Genomic DNA, 15,920 nt, shown 5'->3' on the forward strand with positions numbered 1-15,920 from the left:
TAAAACAAACGGCCGTTAAAATATAATAACAAATTTTGACTAAAGTAAAATAGTTGGACGTGGCTTGGTACTTATACATCCCTCAAAAAATTCAGCAATTTAAATTGTTATATTCAACAGATTTATTTTAGAGATGAGTAAGGTAAAGAAATAGAAACGGAGACTGTAATAATAAGTAATATAACCCAGATGTGAAGCACTGCATGGTGTCGAACTACATCTTTTCATTTATCCCATTTGGTGCCGAAGTTGTTAATTTTCTAATCCAAAATCTTTCCCGAGTAAGTCTATCCTCCCTAGACCAAGCAGAGTTGTGGTCAATGATAGTAATGGTCAGTCGATTGAGATCTGCCTTAGTGTGGCCAGGGGATCTCAAATGTCGACTAAGAGGGAGGTCTGGCTTGCATTGGTAGTCGCTACGATGACTGTTCATTCGTTTGTGAAACGGCTGTTCTGACTCGCCTACATACTGTTTACCACATTTACACTGTAGGAGATACACAACATTTGTAGTCTTGCAATTAACATTGCAAAATATGGTGTATTCTGTACCAGTGGAGTGACTGTTAAAAGTCTGGGTATCCAGTATTTGTTTGCAAGTCAGACATCGTTTGTTTCCACAACCCTTACAAGAGCCCACTGACGAAGAGCCTGCTTGAGAGGATAACTCAGCTCTCACCAGCAAGTCTGTAAGGCTTTTGGGCCTGCGGAAAGCCAGTACAGGTGGCTCGGGAAAGATCTTGGATAGTTTAGGATGTTTTTCGATATCTTTCCAACTTTCGCGGATAAGGTGCGACAAGTTGTCAAATTTTGGATTGTAAGTCAACACTAAAAGGCACCCTCCTGTTGACCTTTTTGACTTTATATTGTAAAAGTGCATCTCGGCTGATGTTGCTAGCACGAGAAAAACCTGTATCAATGTCTTTCCTTTTGTAGCCTCGATGTTTTAGTGACCGCGAAGTTCTTGTAGTCGTATTTTAGCAACATCGTTGGTGGAGCAAATCCTTTTTATTCGTATGGCCTGGCTGTAGGGAATGCTCTTGGTGCAATGTTTAGGGTGACAACGTGAAGGAGACAGATATTGATGTTTGTCTGTGGGCTTGCAATACAGATCTGTAAATATGTTTCCATCCCTCACTTGCGTTGTAGTGTCAAGAAATGTGATCTTAGAGTGAGAGATTTCATATGTGAATTTTATTGAGGGATGGGCATCGTTGGCATGTTGAATAAACAAATCTAGTTCTTGTTCAGTATTATCCCACTTCATGTCAATATCGTCAATAAATCGGAACCAAGAGAGGGGTTGATAAAGAAAAGAATTGAGAATTCTCTGTTCTAATTTCCCCATATACAACTCGTCTAAACATCAACCCAACTATGTTAGATCTGTAAATTTGCTATATATACATTAATAAAAAACAAACGCTTTTACAATATATATATTGAAACTTCTAAATTTGGTTGTTACAAACAATGCGGTAGAAGCAATTGTTAGTGCTGTAAAGCCGCCAACACTGACCACTCTTTCAGCAGCACAGTAACAAAGCAGCGATACAACATCTATGTAACATCTAATTGCAAAACGGAAAATAGTATTTATATTCTTACTTGTGGAACTTGCAAGCTGCAGTATGTTGGTGAAACAGAAACTACATTCAACATCAGACTTAACAATCACCGGTCGTTCTATACAAAAGGAAGAAACTGTCCAATTACGAGACATTTCTTAAGAACAGGACATACTTTTGATAATATCACCTTTCAAATAATTGAGGTAAATCAAAATTGGGACTCCGAAAAGAGAAAACAGAGAGAAAGGTTCTGGATGCATCAGTTACGTACTCTTGAAACTGATGGACTTAATGAGAGGGATGAAAAACAGTTCTACCCAAAACCAAAGGAATAAATCATGAATTTCATTCTATTTAACTAAAACAACTATTTGTTTAGATTTAAAAATTGTTATGTACAATAAACGGCAAAAATATCTTTTATATACCCCATCAATCAATATATTAAACTTTTACACAAAAACGTCAAGCTACAAAGATATTTTTTTGTCATGCATCCGATTTCACCTAGATAGATGCACACGCCCGATGAAGCTAATTTGTTTAGCGAAATATTGCGTGAATAATATATAAAATATAACAACTAATTTTATAACACTCATTAGTGTGTTAAAGTTACATTCTTAGACACTTATATAATTTAATTTAGTAACTGCATCAGTTTATTTACAAACTGATCCACACCTAGATAGATTGAATGTTGATTGTTGCTATTTTTAGACACTATATATATATATATATATATATATATATATATATATATATATATATATATATATGAGAGTCTGAAAGATTGTGTAACAATACCGATAAAAAGATGGAAAACAAAACACTAAAAAGTCCAATACCTATTAAGTTTACTGGTTGGTAGATTCTTATAGACTCTCTCTATATATATCCAGGTGGTCGTGTGGTCTAGCGGGACGGCTGCAGTGCAGGCGATTTGGTGTCACGATATCACAGTAGCATGGGTTCGAATCCCGGCGAGGGAAGAACCAAAAATTTGCGAAAGCAAATTTACAGATCTAACATTGTTGGGTTGATGTTTAGACGAGTTGTATATACATTATGTACACAGCCATGTATCACCATCATTGATGGCGATCCGATGGATACATCTGTTGTAGAGTTGTCACTGACTCAGACGTACTTATATATATAATATATATATATATATATCAAACGTCTGAATAATGGTCAACGATTTTTCCCACGTGGGAGCTGGATCGTTACAAGTAACGATACATGTACACAATAAAATAAATTATATAAACGCCCAAAAAGTGTACATAACAACACCAATGATATAAAAAAGGAACTATAAATGTAATTATTTATAATTTATGTGAACTCTCTGATGTAATTAGTCATATAGCCTATGTCATATTCAACAAACTTTTAGAATGGTGCAAGCGTCTTAACTGATGTTCGGTTTGCTTTTTTTATTGTATAAATTTCAAGATTTAGTAAAAGTTTAATCTAAGAAGACTTAACGGTGATTCATTTAACATCAGAATCTGACTGACGAAGGATATCTGTAATCCGAAATATTTATAAATAATTACATTTATAGTTCCTTTTTATATCATTGGTGTTGTTATGTACAGTTTTTAGGCGTTTATATATATATATATATAACTCGTCTAAACATCAACCCCACAATGTTAGATCTGTAAATTTGCTTTCGCAATATTGTAAAAGCGTTTGTTTTTTATTAATGACCACCAGGTTTTTGTGTGTGTCACTTGTCTCCGTGATGTATACCTTAAGTACATGTATAATTCTGTTTGTAGGCATATGTTTTCCTTGTGCTTTGAACATACAATGCTTATGAATTTATTAATGTTGATAAAATTGAGAATGGAAATGGGGAATGTGTCAAAGAGACAACAACCCGACCATAGAAAACAACAACAGCAGAAGGTCACCAACAGGTCTTCAATGTAGCGAGAAATTCCCGCACCTGGAGGCGTCCTTAAGCTGGCCCCTAAACAAATATATACTAGTTCAGTGATAATGAACGCCATACTAATTTCAAAATTGTACACAAGAAACTAAAATTAAAATAGTACAAGACTAACAAAGGCCAGAGGCTCCTGACTTGGGACAGGCGCAAAAATGCGGCGGGGTTAAACATGAGATCTCAACCCTCCCCCTGTACCCTTAGCCAATGTAGAAAAGTAAATGCATAACAATACGCACATTTAAAATTCAATTCAAGAGAAGTCTGTGTCTGATGTCAAATGTCTAGTTTCCATTTGTTTTCTTTTTCTTTTGTTAAGTATGTTTTTACCTAACATTGATCGTATGCTAATCATTATTATAATTTGAAATCACTTTCAAAGACAAAAATCAATAATGAAAGATTTATTACTACAATTTTACTAGAATTATGAACAAAAATAATTGTCGAATTATGTGTCAAATATATGCCCGATCATTTAATTTTGCTGGAGTTTTCTATTGTTCAATTTCGCTGTCTGTATTTACACATGATCAATTTACAATGTAGGAGGGGAAACATGACTACACGTGATTTGTTGTATATCAACCATCGCATAAACATTGCATGCAATCATTCAGAATTTGTCATACTAACTTTTTTCTTTTAATACAGTAGGACAAGGTACAGGAGAAAGACCAGAAATTCCAGGAAAAGATTTCTTTGTTGGACTTTCATCCCTTGCCTACAGACCAAGTTGGACCGCCGATAAATCTAATATTTATCTACGTTGTCTTGCTGATGTGTTTGAAGAAAGTTTTCCTTTAAGCAATCACGGAGGAGGGAAAACGTAGGTATTCTATATTGGAGAATCTGTTGTTCAAGGTTTAAATGGAAAACAACAGTTTTACTTTCAACTTACTATATAAATAGCTGCCTGTTCATGGCTTATGCTTTTTATAAATCTTTCAGCATAGAGGACAAAAGTCGATATCATACTAACCTTTTCATTGCATTGTCAATGCGTATTTAACGAAAAATATAAAATCACTAAAGTATCTTAGTAGTTATTTATTTGAAATCACAGATAAGAACATTCTTTTGAGAAGAGTACAGATAAAAGTCAACAAAATCTAACGTGAGAAATTCAAGATTGACAAAATAAAACGACATTTACAAAGTCAAGTTAAATGACGTACTCAGAAAAAAAATTGAATGCTCCGTTATCCTCGGGTTGACGTAATACTCGTCCAGGCTATCAATTCCTCCTCTCAAATAACAGAAGACATAAATTAAGGTCTTTCCACATTACCCTGGACAGACCATTTGATTTTGTATTTAACATCATTAGGTCATTCCACTTTTTCGTGGAAAGACCTATTCGCTTTGTTTTGATATCTAATGTTTTTTCTTCAGCCACATTTTGTTCTTGCGTAGTATTGTTGTTTCGAAAGATATCGCTTTGATTTTGAATAGTTTTGTCGCCTTCGAAACCGAACCTGTTAAAACGTTCACTTAACTTTGTTAGAGTTATCTCCCTGAACACTGTTTTTTGTATCAAAGTCCTTGCTATATCTTAAAGATGATAAGTCGGTTGGCACCAAAGTTCTCTGGGTCTCCATATATTATTTCTCCTGATGCATTTGATTTTTTAGCGATATGCATATAAACTCATAAATCCGTAAGCCGTATGAACCTAGAGTCACGTCATTGAAGGTCCGACGGTCCCAACTTAGAAAATTGGGTCAAGGTCAAAGGTCAAGGTCATGTTCTAAATTATTACATTTGTTGTACTGACTTTCTGTGCTGTGTCTGATGACTTTTAGCGCCTGGTGTAAAACAAGAGAAAGTTCTAGTAAACATAGATGTTTATTTCTGGAAATCAGTAATCAAAGTGCCACAGATTTTACACAATAAAATAGCAAGTCTCACTTGATAATAAATTTAGAATTTCACAATTGAACTAAATTAAGGGACATAACTCTATGTAAATTTTTAACTAATTAAATAAAACTTGCCCAAACTCTATTTTATCAAGTGAAACCGCTTTACAAAACTTAACATACAGGTTAATGCATAATACAATATGTTAAATAAACCGAATCATCTCAACTAAAATGGATACTTAATTTCAAATGTTTTGCATAATAACTTGTTGCTATGGAAACGATAAACTATTTAAAATTAAGAAAATCTTTGCCAAACTATCTCTATATTTAATCGCATAAAATATGATACCAAATACAATTTATTTCTGAGTAAATTGGTATGTAAAATTACTTTGCATAATTCTTAAACAGTATTTACTCTTTTTGCAAAATATTAAAATATAGAATATACCAATGTTGCTTAGCAACAAACATGTACTTCTGTCACGAGTTCCGTGTATGTGTGTTATACAATGAATTAACTAAAGTCAATTTAAATATAAGTTCTAAAGTCAATTCAAATGTTCAATCAATTTTGTAAACAACTAAAATCCTGCGGACAATTGTTACTTTGTAAAACCTAAGTAATGAACTTAATATGCAATCTATATACAAAATATAAAAACACAACTTACAGAATAATTAAGAAGAAAACTAGGTTTCATGTCTTTGTTATTTAGCTTTCGATCTAACTCTATAGGGAAAACGGTACTATTTATTCTGCTGTAGGCGACAATACTAAAATTTTCTAATTTTACCACTTTTTATAACAAAAACTTGGATAAAACAGTTATGTGTTGTGTTAGTACTTTATTACTCTATTTTAAAAATTGAAGCCAAATAGTATCATGACCAATTTCCAACGGAGCTTGTTTATGATATCCATGCCCACCGTCATTTTGCAGCAAATTTATAAAATTTTGAAAGCCTTTTCGAATAATTCTCTAGAAAATATTTCGATAAGTTTTAAAATTTATATTGTAAATATAAACACTGCAGTTATTCATAGGTAAATAAAGAAAATATATTGTACCCTTAAATCCAATCACGGCGCTCCTAAGTTGACTTCCTTCACCTGTCTTGGGTACACAAAAGGCCAACCTAATGCTAGAAAAATGTAATACTACCGTTTTCCCTATAGTCATTGCTTTATCAACAAAAGACATTTCTCCCGGCAAATAAAAATTACAAATTATCTCCCCTGGACATTATAATACTTAAAAGTTACTACGGATACAATACGAAATATTTCCGGACTTTAAATAAACTATTATAAAATTAACTATATGTTTCTAAACATAAAATAGATTTGTATTAAATGAATTCTTGAAACGTTTATCAGTTGTTTACATACATAAAATTAAGGGGCTCGCGGGTCTAAATCTATATTTTTTTTATTTAATATTGGATTACGCTATGTTTTTCTTTAAATGAACTTTGTTTTATACTATACAGAAAAATGAAATAAAAAAATATGGTCACCGTTCATTTACACTTACAATCTTCCTTCGAAAGAAGCATACATTTTTGATAACGTCCTTTTTTTCTGTTGAACTAATAGGAGTAAAAGCGTTAATATCGAAATAAAAAAAGAACCTAATTACAGAAATCGCTTAAATTTTACAATTATATAGTTTATGTACAGCTTATTTGAAAACAACAATAAGAAATATATGTCACCGATGAGTTGAAAAAGATATTTCAATTTTAAGGTAAAAAAATGGCATTTTTGCATCAATGGGAGATAATTTGGAGCTTTTCAATAAAATCTTCATTTTAAAAGTCACCTGGGGCCAACACAAATAGATTTTTTGGGATGATTTTTGTACCATATGATAAAGTAACAACTATTAAAGGTAATTAATAAAATTTGTAATGAAAAATAAATGTTTTATTTTTTTCTGAAAATCTTATACCCGCGAGCCTCCTTAATTATTAATTCGATCAACCAATCAACCAATCAAACAATCAATCAATCAAACAATCAATTAATCAACCAATTAATCAGTCGATCCATCCATCCATCCAACCATCAATTTATCAATCAATCATATTTCGGAGGGGGAAGACCATTAACCCTTGTTTTTGAAACATTTGATTTCTATTTATTATGATGTATATTATTAAGTCTTTTCACCTATTGCGTAGTATTGTTGTTTAAGGTGGTATGGGTGTCTTCCTCCATCTTGGATTGTAAAAAACAGAGCATCAAAGGTCCAGATTTTCCATCAAGTAAGCAAAATTTGATGCAGGAATGCAGATGTTTAATGTACATTTTCATTTAAAAGTACCAATTTATAAGAATATAACTTCTAAATATTGATATTTTTGCAAATGTTAATTATTTTTGGTTGTTTTTCTCTTTTTTAAAAATTGGAATTTTAAGGGGAGGTAACTCTAAAAAAGTGCATTTTCTGAAGGATTCTGTATGGAATTTTCCTATTTTGTATTTTAGCCGGAAAAAACGTACGATGACCCTATCTTTTCTTTTGATATTCTCAAAGCAGTGTCTGAAAGCTATCTTTTCCTGAAGTATTTAACAATTCTATCATTTTGTTTAATTTCTAATCACAAAATGGTGTTTTTTCCTGTATAATCCATACAAAATGTGTCATTTTGTCCCGTCCTGTAGCTTGAGAAAATGCGCGGTGACCTATCATTTTTATTATATTTTTCAACATGTATCAATAGATACAACGTTTTGGCAAAGTATGAACAAATTCTATCATTTTTATTTTAGACTCCCATACCACCTTAATAAGATGTTGCTGCGATATTTGAAATATGATATCGTGTAGTTTATATTCATAAGGATGTAAGAGTTATCTCCCAAAATACTGTTTTTCTTGAGGCCACTACTCCTCTGCAACCGTAAAAGATTACGACAACTGGTAAACCATAAGTAATATTGGCCTAGGGTCTTTGTATTTGAGCTCCTTGGTCAATAAAAGTGAAAATTAAGTCAAGGTCAAATGTCAAGGTCATAATCAACATTTTGATTTTGGCTTATATGATTATTGTAAAAACTGTGAAACATATAGACATCTTATTTTACATGTTTTACTAAATTATTAGTTGCGACACGTCGTAACTTATAAATGTTGGTTGAAAGAATGCATAGACAATAAATGGGAGTGTTTGCCCATCTTTTAATTATAATTATGCGTTAAGTTGTATAACTCATTATTCAAACATGATAAAGACCTGGGTCTATTGATTTAAACTCCCTGGTTGGTGACTTTGAAATTGAAAGATAGGACGTTCTAAATTATGACCTATGCTTTCAATTCATATTCAAACATCATTAAACCATAAGAACTGATTTTTTTATATTTTAATATCAAAATAGATCTTTCCTGGTGGCACGGCCTGAAATTGTTCTCTGAACAATTTGTTTTTTATCACTTTCTGTTTTAACTCTATATCATTATCCAAGTGTACATGCATGAAGAAAATTTAGACATATAGAGTAAGCATTCCAAAATATGAAGCACGGTTAAGGATACATGTTATATATGATAATCATAGTGATACATCTTTGTTCCTTACATAAACGAAGCATACTACTGCTCCACTGATAATAAGAATTTTCAATCACGAGTTTTTGTAAATGCACATTCCAATTTTATCTTTCGTCAAGCTCATAACAAAGATTTATGGGCCTATTATGGCGTTCCATAAGTTATTTGAAACTGATGCTTAGCTTACAACTACATATGCATTTGTTTCCAGGTGTGTTGATGGAAAAACACTTGTATTGATCAATGATATTTGATACAAATATGTATAAGCATTGAAAATGTAATTTCCATGGATACATTGCCCCTTAGGCGAGTGACTTTAACCATAAAATAAAATTTTTAATGCACCTACCTAACACACGGCTAAATTATATATCATTTGAAAGCTACACATTTGTACTACATGTATCTGTTTTGCCCGGTCGTAAAAAAATCGTACGGTGCAATTTCCGTCAAATCAAGATGAAAGGCCAAGGACGAATAATTGCATATTTTCTAAGATTTCAGCCTGATTGCATAATATGACTTTTATATACTAAATTCACATATGCAAACAGTTTAAACTTTTAGCAGAGAGATTAACAGTCATTATTCAAATGCATTTTTTAATATTTAAAGCGTGTTTTTGACAGAGAGCACATGTTTCCTGAAATTCGAGTAAAAGTTAACAAAATGTGTGAAAACTCAATTTTTTCTTTTTGGTGCAAATGCTAATCAATTAAAACTAAGTAAAACCCTGTAATGACTATCAAAGAAGTTTTTGACACCATAAAATGTCCTAAAATTATGCTTACTTCTAATCAATCAGCAAATCATAACAACTCATACAGTTGCCCAAAATACCGCCATCTACGAAAGCACAGCTTTTAAGCATTTCTTCCTATTTAAACATTGTATGTGGTCAATATAAGATTTAATAAACAAATTCTTAAGAATCTGAAAAATTTAGAGTAAAAAAATATGTGCGCGAATCATCTTATTGCTTGAAACAAAGGGGGTGAAACTAAGAGATTGCAATCTGCATTGTAACGTCTACCAGACTGAAATAAACATAGTTTGAGTTTTCTAATTGTTTGATTTGTAGCTTCATTATAAATATTGATGTAGTGAAAAGACCTTTTATTTATTTAATGTAAATTGAAAATTTAAACCAAAATAAATAGAAAATAAATTGATGAAAATTAAAATTTCAAAGAATTTCAAAAACTAGTAAACACATTAAAAAACTTGACTACTTGATTGCTTAAATTGCGTTGTTCATTGTTTACATGCATTAATTCATCAAATAAGAATAATTTTGAAGAAAAAATATCCATTAATACGCAACGATTCTAGTTACAACTAGACTTCCTGAATAGCTTGAATGACTAGTTCATTTTTCATACGAGGATGAATTCATGCAAGAGTTTCTGATGACGACTGAAAAGAAGCTATCATTATCTTGAAAGTTCACTTTCCATTATATAGATGATGTCATCTCACTGAATAGTGCAAAATTTGTGACAATGTTGGCCTCGTATTTTCCATTGAAATAGAAAATAAAAGACTCAACAGATATAGTTTACTCTATCACGTATCTTGAAATCGATGATGAGGGTTGGTTGAGAACAAGTTTTACGACAAAGGAGATGAGCATAAAACAACCCATAAAAACACCCCTTACTACCAAATTATAAACTTTTCATTTCTATGTAACAACATTATAGCAACTCCTGCATATCTATACTACTAAAGGTGGAGACCGATTTCATTGAGCCTCAACTCCTCTGAAATAAAGGCAACTATAGTATACCGCTATTCAATAGTCATCAATCGATTTACTAGTAACTGAAATAAATCCGGGTCACAAAGCAAAAACTAGGAAAACGCATCAACTATAAGAGGAACACAACGATATAACAGAAACACAGAACTGCTACAAAAACAAACGCCAACATACAAAAAAACAGATTATTCGATACCAACTGCCATATGCCTGACTTGGTACAGGACATTTGAAGAAAAATGCTGGTTTAAACATATTTTAAACCAGAGTTCAAATGCAAAGTTTAAATCATCCCTTTGAAAATTTCATGGACGCCACTACGAGTTTGTTGACAATTATGAGATATCTGTTTCAGAGACTGAATTTTCGGCTCTTCCTTGACACCATTTGTGAGTATGGTCTTAAGGAAACGATAAAAGTCCGTCTGAAAGGGACGATAAATGGCTGACCCGTGTTAAGAGAGAGCCATATATCTTGCACGTTAAACACACCTTTGTAGATTTCGAAAAAGAGCAGGCTAATGCCACTACAAGGCAGCACTCGCACCCGCAAAGTGGAAAGCGATTAATTTAAGTTGCAAAACTTGTTTCCCAATCCACTATAAATAAATATATTTAAACTAAGACGGGTGTCACATGTGGAACATGATCTGCCTACCCTTTAGGAGCCCCTGAGTTCACTCAAATGTTTTTTGGGGGGGTTTGTATTACTCAATCTGTAGTTTTATATGTTGTGTTTTGTATACTGTTGCTTGTCTTGTTCGTTTTTTGCCCGGCTTTGTCAGTTCGTTTTTAATTATGAGTTTGATGTCCCTTTGATATATTTCGTCACTATTCAAGTAGTAAAAGGTTTAAAAATTATAGATCAGTGTAGCTAAATGTATCATGATAACGATTTGGTTCTATATATATATCACCGTGAGCAAATTAAGTTATTTTCGCGGATATTTGTCTTATTGCGTTAATCTTCTTCACTTTACTTTGAGGTGATTTTTTGGCCGATTTTCATTACTGCAAGTTAATGTCTTTAAAGTAAAATAATATCAAAGGGGCAATCAACATCTCAAACCATGAATCAAATAAAGTTAATTAAAACCATGAACAAAATAGAATTAAAGTCCAAGAGACGAACAACATTCCAAAAAACACAGCATACCATGACAACGAACACTCCTAAAACAGCGAATGATCTTATTAGGTCAGGAAGGGTATTTAACTTTTTCATTTTGTTATTTCACAACTGCTTAAAGTGTTTTACATTTTTTTTTTTGCATTTGTATTTTTAAAGCTTATGTAGAAAATACTCGAAGCATCATTTATTCAAATAGTTAAAGCGATTAAACTTCTCAACACATTTAATATGACTTCCTATAACACGATTTTAAACTAAATAAGAAGCAGCCGCATTTTATTTAGTTCGTTTACATCCCGCTTTAGACAACCAAGTGTTTCTAAACAAGGTTACTTATTTCAATGTTGCCTACGATTAAGTCGCAAAGTAATGTTTGCATTTAAACATGATTACAAAAAGAAAAGTAAAAAAGTTTGACTGCGTAAAAAACATATTTTAACCTCAATTACCTCGCATATATTCTTTTCTTACTTTAAATACCTCTTCTTTTATTATGGAAAATCATTCTCCTCCCTGATATTCACAATTAGCGATGTGCTATTTTAACATAGATTAACAAAATGATCGCTATTTGCAGATTTTTGGGCAACTGCAAACACTTCAATAGAAGGCTGTTCCATGAACAATAATTAATAATTGCATCTTAAAATTACAAAACAAATATTCCTTGACCTAAAACATATACATTTATCTATTTTTTTAGCATACAAATATCGATTCCCCAAGATATATTTTGCTTTTTGAATAATTTTTCATTTTTTTAGGATTTGTGATAAATTTCAATTTTCGGGAAATTTTGTGCATCAAATCTCTTATTTTTTGTTAGATTTGGAAATAATGTATCATGTTCCATAAAGTTCATATGATCTTTTGGAACATTTTATGGTACAAGAATTTGAAAATGGCGTTTTTTTTAGTAATCGCAAAAATTGGAATGTTTTTTCATGACCTTTGACCTTGATTTAACAAAAATTGCACCGTACGATTTTTTTACGATCGGGCAAAACAGAAAGTACAGATTAACAGCTTTCGAATGATATATAATACAGCCGTGTGTTAGGTGGGTGCATTAAAGTCGTTAACTAAGCGTCTTTTTGAAATAAGTCACTCGCCAACCTGTACTGTCACAAAAGGTTCACTGACTTTAAAGTTACATTACAATATTTATATTTTAATTACAAAATTTGTATTTTACTCGAAAAATAACAGAAAATATGTTATAATTGATGACAGTACCGAACAACTGACATAATATAAGTACTGGAATACGTCATGATGTATATTAGTGTATATTATATAATCCGGATATTATGTAAACAATTTAGCACCTCATGTTGTGGTTTTTCATCTTTGCCACAAGGTTATTGTTTTCTACTGAATATTCAACTAATATAGAGATCCATGTTGTTACAACTTGTGAGCAATTTATTTGGCAATCGCCAATGGCAGTCAGCATGGTTAAAGAACATCAGTTGTTCGACAAATGCGTTTTGTTAAAGTATATTTGTTCACTCTTTTGGTCTTTTGAATAATGTTGTTTGTGCTGTATTTAAACCCTGATACAATGATATTTGTTACATGCACATGTATAGAAATTGCTGTTTTTATCCAACGCAATCATAAGTTTGAACATTGTTTTTGATTTATACTTGTTTATTTGTTTATATTTATTTTCTCTCCGGTTAGTATAATCCGTTCAACCTATTTTGACTCTTTCAAATTGAAGAGTCTATTCACAATTGATGCGAATTAAATGACCTTCAAAATACTTCTCGATCAAAACCATCACTGAAGAGACATTAATTGTCGAAATCTGGATATGATGCAAAACATTTAGACCTCATATTGTGATTGACCATCTTTGCCGCAAGTTTATTGCTTTCTACTTAATATTCAACTAGTATAGAGATCTATTTTTTTTTACACTTTATGATCAATTCATTTGGCAGTCTCCAATGGCAGTCAACAGGGTTTAAGATCATCAGTTGTTCGACCTTTTAGTCAAATGCGTTTTTTTTAAATAATTGTTTTCAATCGTTTAGTCTGTTGGAAAATGTTGGTACACGTACACGTATACAATTGCGATGTTTATCCAACGCAATCATAGGTTTGATCGTTCTTTTCGATTTTTGCGTGTTAATTTATATTCGTCATGACGTATTCCAGTTCTTTTATAACCATCATACACTCAAAGATCCTATTTGGTATATTATTTTATTATATATAGTAAATGGGATGTTTGAGTAGATGATTGTTATGGTTTTATCAAATTCGTCGTTGCCAATATTTAAAATTAAACATAGATCTGACTCTACTTTTTATAATCGAATGCAGATGTTTGAAAATTTCAATACATTATCCAAAAAAAATATTACTGTAATGTTTTCTAAATATGTTTTCAGTCGTGACATTCTCTACATGATGACGAAAGTTAACAGGAATGTCAGAGAATATGGTGAAAAGTTTGGAATTGCTCAAGATCCTGTCTTCGAAAGTACATTAACGGGTCTACTGTTTCTGCAAGGAGATAGAAAGAAAGAGTTTAATAAATGATGGAGTAGACAAATGCAGAATTTGGTGTGATACTGTTAATCCACTTCTACGTTGATAGCATTCACAATATAAAATATATTTTTTAACACTCATACAAATAATACAAATTAATATCATTGTGTTTGTTGAATATAACCAGTTCATGTTGTTCTTCAATCAATTTGATGTTTCAATCTTGGTTTTAAAGCCTCCTTAAAATTGAATCGAAACTCTCAAAGCCAATATATGATTCTAAAAAAAATATACAACTCTTTAAAAATCACTTATAACTCTTTGCTGTATAAGTAGTTAATATGTACCTCGATAGTCACTTGCAATTTAAAATCAAGTAGATTGGAATTTTTTGAAAACATATTATTAGTTACATAGTATGCTAGTGACCTAATACGGTATATATGGGTTTAGTTAATTCCATATGAAGATCGAATCCTAATATGGAATTTACTGACCCCATATATACCATATTAGGTAACTAGCTCACTATGTAACGAATTTATCTTACTGACTTTTTTAAGGTGTGAAATTCAGTCTAGTGACCTATCAAAATGAGAAAGTCTTCAAAACTGTTAGCCTTAAGAAACTACTTCCATCGATCCTACAAAAATAGATACTAACAATAACAACTTGTTAGGTTTAAATGTGTTATATAATTTTATTTCAATCTTAGTCATCAATTTCTTCTTCTGTTGAAACCTTGACGATTTTTTCTCAGTACCCTTTTGTTTTTATAAGGGGACGTAACACCACTACTAATCGTGTATGAAATAATCCCCGCCTCCCTACTTACCTAATATGAAATATACACGGTCTCCATGAGGGCGCATTTAACCAATTTCAATCCTAGAAATGTATAGAAGGTAAGCTAAGTTGTTATCTGTACTATACATATAACGGCTTACAATTGCATTCTTTATTTGCATATTGCATGTTCAGTTTTAACGATTTGTTTATATTTTTTTACACTAAGAAGTTTGTGAATAAAAAAAACTGGGAACATTTATTGAGCATGTTTTTAATATATCTTTAAGACAAGTAGAATGTGAAATTTCATAGACAACATACGACATATTTTCTAGATTACGACCTAACAGCCGTTACATACTGTTTATAAATAGCTCATATGTTTATATCTTTTTTTAAATTAACACTCCTTAACTTAAAGATAATTTCATGAATAATTTGTTATATTCAAGAACGTGATATACTTGTTTTATAATTATCTAGTTTCATCTCAGGTGATTTATAGGTCCATTGGGCCGGGTATATAAATATTTTTCATATATTGTAAATTTGTACATATTTACACATGTCACTATAATAAAAAAATTACTTACTTTACTGTTCTCCTAGTGGGACAATCTGTTACTACTAAACAGTGCGTTTTGATACAGACTGTTGTCCTAGTGGGACAATCTGTTACTATAAAAAGTGCGATCTGGTAAACGCATTGACATCCAACTGACAGCCTCGAATGTTGTTTCTTATTTAAGGAATGACTGTAATATTTTT

The 15,920-nt window shown here is 31.6% G+C and overlaps 1 protein-coding gene across 1 annotated transcript in view; it reads left to right on the forward strand.

Moving 5' to 3' along the window:
- The window catches only part of LOC143074898 (cell death protein 3-like), a 137,308-nt gene extending 121,592 nt beyond the window's left edge, over nt 1-15,716 (forward strand). The window contains exons 7-8 of the mRNA XM_076250112.1: nt 4,189-4,363; nt 14,261-15,716. Coding sequence (XP_076106227.1) covers nt 4,189-4,363; nt 14,261-14,411 — 326 coding nt within the window. The 3' untranslated portion in view covers nt 14,412-15,716. The remainder of the gene's footprint in view (nt 1-4,188; nt 4,364-14,260) is intronic.
- Nucleotides 15,717-15,920: the final 204 nt, after the last annotated feature.

This window comes from Mytilus galloprovincialis, chromosome 5 (genome assembly GCF_965363235.1).
Source record: "Mytilus galloprovincialis chromosome 5, xbMytGall1.hap1.1, whole genome shotgun sequence".
NCBI lineage: Eukaryota > Metazoa > Mollusca > Bivalvia > Mytilida > Mytilidae > Mytilus > Mytilus galloprovincialis.